Consider the following 8,684-nt stretch of genomic DNA (forward strand, 5'->3'; position numbering starts at 1 on the left):
GCAATTCTGTAACAGTGAGCTTTGGAGAACGTTTTACTTTTCTTACCATCCTCCTCACTGTGCATGGTGGCAAAATAAACATGCATCCTCGTCCAGGCTTGTATGCCACTGTTATTTTAAACTTCTTGACTTCTTGACCTCTTCTCTTTCCCATGATGGAGATCGGATAAGAGAAATAAGCCTCTGTGTCATATCATATTTATACCCCAGAGAAACAGGAAGTGATGAATTACTAATTAAAGGTTCCTATATTCTCTGATCAACTTCATAAGCCACAGTAAAAAAAAGACAGAAATGCCTCAATTACATTTATTTTCTAGGAATGGTTAGGGGTGCCAATAATTGTGGAACTGGTTATTTTAGAAAAAATTATTATTTCTTAGTCAGTTTCTTAGTCTTTTTTTTTTTATTCACTTGAGTTACAGGTTAAATTTTTTCAACAATTTTTATTGTGAGATTATGTTTCTGCAATAAGAATGGGATTTATTTTAAGGCTTTTAACACATCTTATCCAGTACCAATAATTGGCAATAATTGTGGAGGGCGCTGTATATATAAAATAAACTACGCCTGTAAGCTATATACGTGAGGCGAATGACAACATTATTAACTGAATTATTATTATTATTATTATTATTATTAACTGAACCAGCGTGAACCTGCATGTGCCTTGAGGTTTTATACAGTATGTTGATCATAAAAAAATAAATACTGGGAAATAAAAAATAAAAAATGTTGTGCTTTTTACATTGAATGTTGTCACAAAGCAGCTTTCCAGAGATCCAGGTCCAAGCCTCAAGACACCAAGTCTCAGAAGACTCTGGTCAACAGCAGTACTGGTCAGATGGAGCGAGGTAACGGGTAATAGAGCGATTTCTGATTTGTCTACAGTATTTTCTAACAACAGCTACATCTACATCTCCATCACAAATGTATTTGGAAAAAAAGTTTTATACCAACATCTTATTTCCATCCTATCTGAGCATGAGGCTGTGTAGTTCGAACCACTACAATGTGACAGATTTCCATGCGGGAGATTTAAGAAGCTCTTCAGACATCTGGATCATATCTCCACCATTGTATTTATGGCCTTTAGGGAAAATGAACCACAACATGAAGGTAATGACAGGGTTTATTAACATAATGAGTGAAGATCTTTTATTTAAAACAATGTACCCTTTTTTAACATCTGTGCAAAAATTCACAAATATAAGCATTAAAATGATCTTATTGTCTCCACAATATATTCTTTTCAACCAAAGAAACCAAAGGAAAGGATCAGCAGGCATCTACATTTCATTCACTGTTCAGTACAAATATATCGCTGCTGTCGGACAAATCCTTGTATCTCCAAAATACTTTATAGGACTTTACAGGGGAAGCAAAAAAAATCAAAGCAATGTAAATTATTTTTACATCAAATGATTCTGAAACATTTCTGCTGATCTGTTTACCACAAAACTTGAAACACAAAGCAAAGAGTAGCTGGAGTTTTCAAACTACACAACAAATTAAAAAACGAATAAAACAAATTTATGCACCACATCACGTCATGATGTGTTAACTTCAAAAACAATGTGTCACAATTGTAAACAGTCAAAAGTCCCAGTCACGGTTTTACCATGTGTTTTACAGTTAGACGCAAAACTGAAAGTAAAAACTCTATGTTGAATGATGCCCCATATGACTAGAGATGGGAAAACGTAGGTCCAAAAAGTAAAGATCTGCCTCAGTATTTCAGTATTCCAGTTTCTGGACCTGAACGTAAGCTGCAGAAGAGCTGCCCAGGCAGTTGGAAAAAAAAAATCCTGGGGTGGATTTTTTACTTTCTGGACCTGAATTTCCATCTCTACAGAACACAAAAGACAAAAAGGTCACATCTTGAACTGAATCAGGCTGGAAAGATTCATTCGATCTTAACTGTTAACTCGCCAAATAATCTCATTTACAAAATGTTTCCTTTACCTGAAAGTTTAGGAGTAAGTAAGAAGGTCTGCTTCTGTGTAAGTGTAACAGATGCCGGTGTCACCCAATCAGACTATGGGTGATGAGGTACATAACTTGTTAGCTATATCAGCCTAGCAGCCAAACATGTCCTGGCTGACACTACATTTGGGTTTAGGGGAAATATCAAACAGTCTGAATTGTGTGAATTTGATTGTTCAGTGAACCATTGCTTTAAGACATGGCCTAATTTTGAAAGGATTCAATTTAGTGGAAAAAGGCCTGCTGTGACAGATATTAGCGAACAGAACTGACATTAGCGAAGCTCGCTTGTGTTCAGAACTTATCGATAAGTCTTTCAATAAGGAGGATTAATTTCTCTCTGTTCTTCTCGTGTGGAGTGTCAAGTGGAGTGTTTTTCCCTTGGAGCATGGCATTCAGACTCTCCCGGTCTCTCACTAGTGCTGCCTTGTCCCTCTCTAACGCAGCCCTGTCTTTTTCCAGCTGGGCTCTGTCCTGATCCAGCGATGCTCTGTCTCTGTCCACTGCGGCCCTGTCCTTCTCCAACTGCGCCCTGTCTCTCTGCAGGGTCATCTTTTCCCTCTCCGCCAGATCCTTTTCTCTCTCCAGCACCAGCCTCTCCCGGTCCAGCTCCGTGTGCTCCTTCTCCAGAATCTGCCGCTCTCTGCTCAGCTTGATCTTCTCAATGTCCAGGCCGGACAGATGCGTAGGGGTCTCGTCTCCCAGGAGTCTCTCTTGATTCAATGTGGTCGGCCCGGGGTCGGTCACCCCCGGGATACCTTCATCATCCACCAGCAATTCTAAAATGTCGCCTCCCACTTTCACCTGACATATCCTCTTGCTGGCCTGGGGTCCACTTTCATCGTCACTCACTGACGAAGCCACTGAGCGGTAGTTTGTCTCATTCATCTCCTCCTTTAAGGCTTCATCCAGCAGTTTAAACCATCTCCAGTGGGACGCCTTCGCCACCTCCTCCATGCCGGGGGGAGGAAATTTGATTTCCTTGAAATAGAAAAAAGTGCTCATGAGTTTAAAAGGCCGTTCATGTGTCCTGTTACATTACTTCTGGTGCTAAATCATGAGAAACCAGTAGGAACCCAACCTTGTACTTCATCTTTAAGTTTTCCCATTTCTTGGCAATCTGGTCAACTGTAACCTTATCTTCCAACCCCAACTCCCTGAGAATTGCACTACAAGGAGAAGAAAACTCAAGCCTTATTCACACTGCAGCACAACCATAATCATATCTGCCAGGCTTGAGCTGGCCGAGGTAGCTACCTCCAAGCTGTTTTGGCCGCATTTCTCCTTCTGGTAAAAAGGGCCGCGTTCGTTGTTCGCAGGCGAATCAGGTTCTTGATGTCCTCCTCAGTCACTAGATAGCACAAAAGAAAGAGGCTAGTTAGCGTGCTAGGACATTCAAACAGTGATGGACGTCCTCATGGTGAACTTTAGCCACTCAAACGAACCACAGTGAACGCACAGCCCACGGCCACTTACGCTTATACGTATATGAAGAGCTGGTCATGATTTGCCCGTGAATATTTAATCATAAAGAAAAAGGCATCGAGCTAGGGCTCTTGAAAAGAGTGTGCTTACGCGAGACGTTATTCCACTACAGCGAAAATGGCGTCGTCCTCTCTCCGCCTTCAATAAAGCCAGCCTAGCGAGGGCCCTAGCCATGCAGCGTTCAAAACACCACCGCATTTTATGCTGCCTTCAAGTGATCCTCGGAAGTGCATAGTGCCGATGTTCAGAAGTCTTTTGTACGACGTATTGGGTGATTTGGAAAAACATACATGTTGCTAACTTTTAACTTGTAATGTTAAATATAAGAAGATTAGCATGAAGGAAGGTAGTGCTTATTAGTTGAGACATTTTTTTTTTAAAAATACAAAAGCTGCACATCATAACCTATGAAAGCCCATTTCTTAGGCTTAAGTGATTCAGGCTTAAGTCATAATAATAAGATATCATACGAAGTCATAATTATTACTTATAACTTATAACGACAACTTAGTAACTCCTAATTCTGACTTACAAAATTGAATTTTTTTAAAACTAACATAATTCTGACCTAGTATTTCAAAATGATGACTTACAAAACTAATGATGACTATGTGGTTATCTAAAAAAAAAAATGTCCCTCATGTTGGATATTGTATTTTTGACATGGCTACATTGCCACCGCAGTGTCATTATTACCAGTCTGAGAGTCAGTGTTGAGCCCTGACTATCTGAGTCCTGACTTTCTGTCCTCCAGGCATGTTTAGTTGTCTAATGGATTAGTATGAGCAGCAGTTAGAAAGATGCTGTGAAGCTTCATAAGACTTGGAGAAGTCCTAGCTAGCAGGTGGGACTTGGAAATGACTAACAGTTGAGCCTTAAGTTTTTAGATATTACACTAGAGGATAAATAATTGTTTGAAAGCTTGTGTAGGTAAACCTATAGTACATTTGTGCATTTTATTCAGTGCATGCATTCTGTATTTCCCAGTACTGTGCGATAAGCACAACCATAAATCTTAATTTACTATCTGTATTAACACCCTCATTCAAAGTGGCTCCTTTCCAGTTATTCCATGTTTCACTCCTCCTGAGATGACGCATTCATACATGTACCATGATCTCTTTCCTACCTCATCACACATCTCCACAGCTAAGGATTCCCTGAGTAGAGCACTACCTCACTTCATCTCTCTCTCTGAAAGAAAGGCCCAGCCTCAGAAAACTGTAGCCTCCCAGTTTTCTGTCTCATTATTGATTAACTCTTAAGAAAACACTGCTATCTTTTTGTTCTTATGGGTCTATGTTCATAATAAAAATGGAAGTCTGAACCCACCGATGATTCCTGGAAATTAAATTAACATTAAAATCTGTTCAGTTCATAGGCCGAATGCAGACCATCAGGCTTTAGGTTTGCCTTTTCTACTTCTATAATTAAGTTTTCAATTACTGTTAACGTCTAGACTAACTGAACCATTGACCTTATTATGTGTCTGTGTGCTATAAATAATGGAGTAGAACTTTTACCCCTGCTAATGAAGAAGCAGTCAAGAGGTCAAGCCAAGGAGCTGATGCTCAACTCATGCTTTTTATCAGGTATTTCTGCTGAAGAGATGGGTGAAATTTGTACATCAACATGGGTGCCAATTAGGAATGTTCTGTGAATTTGAAGTCATATCAGTATCCACAGGTAATAAGAATATTATATAGGTAGTGTCATCTTTGTCTGGTGCAAATGGATACTACACAACTTAACATGAGGTATAGGTCCTATTTCCTCAAACCTAGCTCCTATTGTGCACATATTAGCATTTCCCTTGCTCTCAACACAGCCAAGTCAACTGACCAGCTAAATAAAAATTCTTTGGGCGTAATGTAGTGTGTCGGCCCTGGAAATGCAGTAAAATACACAAAGCATGAGGCGCCCCAGAGCCAGCATTGCTAGCAACAATTCTAACATGCTAACGTGGACAGTGGTGGCTCAGCAGTTAGAGCGCCGGGATATCAATAACAGGGTTGTGGGTTCGATTCCTGGGCTCAGCAAGCTGCCACTGTTGGGTCCTTTACCATCTCTGCTCCCCGGGCGCAGGAGTTGGCTGCCCACCGCTCTGGGTGTGTGTGTACTCACTGCCCCTAACACACGTTTGTGTGTGTGTGTGTTCACTACCAGATGGGTTAAATGCGGAGGACACATTTTGCTGTACAGTGACAAATACGTGCACCTTTACATAGGCTAAGGTTTACTTGTTAGCTACGTTATATCATGTATCAGCACTGTCTGGACATAGCCTTACGTCTTTATTTGAAAAGTGCTGTCCAAAATGACTGCATTAATTGTGACTGAACTGAAATGCTCTAAAATAATGGGAATTAAGTCAGTTTACATAGCTTTGATTGAACGCTCTGTGCTAAGGCCTATTCTTTGCTTACATGTGCACTAGCCTAAATAATTCGGATACAAAAATAAAGAAATTTGAGATTAGGGTTGATTCAATTCACTTTTTTGCTGTTATTATTATTGTTATTTTTATTCCTATATTCACTTTTTTATTATGCTGTTGCGTTTTAGGGGCTAATCTGTGTGCATATGTCCTTAAAAGCACTGCTGCTGTTTTCCTCTTCAATTATTAAGCTTCTTCAGCTGCTTTAAGCCATTGAGAAGAAGATTAGTGAGGTTATTTTGTGTCACTCTGTGTGTGTGTGTGTGTGTGTGTGTGTGTGTGTGTCGCATGCAATTTTCTGTGTGTATTTGTGTCACAGTGAGGGGAGGGGGGGTCTGTCTCCTGTTCTGTTCTGTCTGTGAAAGAGAATGTGTGTAGAAAAGAGACTGAATGGAAAAGAAGAGCATCTGGAACAGTGAGTGCTGGATAGAGCCACAAGTGTGGGCCATCATCCTCCATCATTCATTCCCCAACACAAGTGTTACAATAAATAACATAGTACGTGCATATTTGGAATAGATAAGGGAAACTATAATGGTACATTTTTAGCATCAGTACTTATAGCAGCATAGCAGGAGAACAGGAGAATCAGTAGTCTGAGAAGCAGCTTGTGCCACAACTAATTGAGGAAGCAATAAGCACAAAGCGGTTTAGGCCTAGCTACTCGTATTTGTGAATCAAAGAGCATGCTGAGACATGGAATGGTGGTTATATTGTAATATTATCATAATCTCATGGGCTCGCACATTCCCAGAGCATTTCTATTTGCTTATGGAAATAAAGATGGACTCCGGATAATGAAGTGCAATCTCATCTGGTCCAGTCTAATTTTATTAATGGATATGTTGGTGATTCCTGCAGAAGGAGTGCTGCTGCCTCTGTGCGGTTCACACAGTAATCTTGCTCTGTGCAAGTGTGTTTCCATCTAATCTCCCTCTGTGTGTCCTCTGTCTGTGTGTGTATGTGTTTGTGTTTATGTGTCTCAGTAATCTTGCTATGTCTGTGTGGCTCTATGCTGGTAATCCTGTGATGTGAGTGTGTTTGGGTATGTGCGTGGGTGTATTTGTGAGTTTGTGGGGTTTTTTTTCAGAGTGTTTGTCTCCAATGTAATCCAGTGAGTGTGAGCATTTGTGCAGACGGGTGATTATGGGAATGTGAAATTCTCCATGCTTTGCATGGATACCATCATTTGACGCCGTATGGTTATAGCAGCGCGCACATGCACACACATATGGGTGTGACTGACTTGACATCATCACTCGTCATCATCATGGGAGAAGAAGTCCATGGGAGTGGTGAAGCAACCTGTAGTAAAATGTGCCTGTTTGCTCCTGTCTAGGCCCGGTTTCCTGCCACCAGATCTGTAGCCAACAAGGGTTTTAATCAGTTTAGTCATATTTGTTTTCTGGAAACTAGTGCTGGATACATTGTTATATTATACTTGTATATTGTGATGGTGACGTTCTGTGAAATTGAGTATTATACTCATGATACACTCTATGTCCAAATGTTCGTAGACACCCCGCACCCAATGATGCCGCATTGGCAGCAGTTCCAAAAGAGGTGGTGGCTGGCTTGTATTGGAAGAGACATGTGTTACGACCTTACCCTGCTAGTGTCGTGAGCATTGCTAGTGCTAGGGAGAGATATGAATGGGTGGGTTAATTGCCCGTATCAAAATTAGGAGAAAAAAAGGGGAGGAAGGACAATTAAAGCACTGAGAAAAGAAGTTAGTTTTACATTTAAAGAGGAAAGGGAAAGACATTTGCTCACCAGCAGTGACCAATCTCATGTCCAATCTCCAGTATAATACACAGTTCGGGAAGACATTTAACACTGAGGTGAATCAGAATTAAACAAAATTTAAAAAAACACAGCAACGCAACACCTTTTCTAGGATTACTCATAGCTAGACATTACCTCATTGGCAGCCCACCAGTTCTCAAGGCATAAAATGGGGGCAGCCCAGGCCTAAAGCTTAGAGAAGAAGGATACAGGTTCAGTTGTGTGATACGCAGGGGCAATAAATCTTAATACAAGTGCTTACTCCTAATAAAACTGACAAATCAATGAAAGCATGTCACAGTCGGTTGGGGTTGGGTTGGGGGCATGGGCTGTAATATATAGATAGAAACTTCTGCATGTGTTTTGTATGTATGTACATAGTATGTATAACTGTATGCTGACATATTATACATGTATTATTTTCTCCTCAACTTGGACCTTGTACCTTTTTCCCCACATACTCAGTCCCAGTCCCCCACATTATACTGTGTGGGTAGTTAATTCATCTCTATTCATTTTTATGTGCTATTTATATTTATTGTATATGAGAATTCTGCCACTAAACAGCAGGTTAAAAGAAGGAGGGGGGGCTTGGTCCAGGCAGTGGGAGTGGTCAGTTTGTGTGGCTATGGAGGGCTAGGTGGGAAGTGGCTTTGGCCACACAGGCCACAGAGCGAGGATCAGAGTCAGCAGCTGAGCTGCGGCCACACTGCAGCCGAGCGGATAGGCAGCACTATTTATAGCTAATCCTGTTTAAGAGAGGTCATGCTCTCTACCATCCCTGAGACAGAGCAGTGGAGTTAAGCGCCTCGCGTGCCAGTGCGGGAGAGACAACAGCGGCACAACGGCACATCAGTTTCCACTCACGATCACACACAAGCCGGGGGCGCATGCACAACATGTGTGTTAAAGGCACACTGGTTTGACTCTTGAGAGCATGCTGTCCACACAGAGGAAAGCGCTACCTGGAGCTCAGCATTATAAGCAATGG

At 41.2% G+C, this 8,684-nt stretch overlaps 1 protein-coding gene across 1 annotated transcript; it reads right to left on the reverse strand.

The window, feature by feature from the left end:
• Nucleotides 1-1,132: 1,132 nt before the first annotated feature.
• Nucleotides 1,133-3,601, reverse strand: LOC140541070 (uncharacterized). The gene is made up of 4 exons (XM_072663590.1): nt 3,463-3,601; nt 3,244-3,337; nt 3,068-3,155; nt 1,133-2,967 (listed from the first exon to the last, which is right to left on the reverse strand). Exons 1-4 carry the CDS (start codon nt 3,488-3,490, stop codon nt 2,281-2,283), a joined length of 897 nt encoding a protein of 298 aa, XP_072519691.1. The 5' UTR covers nt 3,491-3,601; the 3' UTR covers nt 1,133-2,280.
• Between the last annotated feature and the right edge of the window lie 5,083 nt (nt 3,602-8,684).

Source organism: Salminus brasiliensis, chromosome 19 (assembly GCF_030463535.1).
Source record: "Salminus brasiliensis chromosome 19, fSalBra1.hap2, whole genome shotgun sequence".
NCBI classification, from domain to species: domain Eukaryota; kingdom Metazoa; phylum Chordata; class Actinopteri; order Characiformes; family Bryconidae; genus Salminus; species Salminus brasiliensis.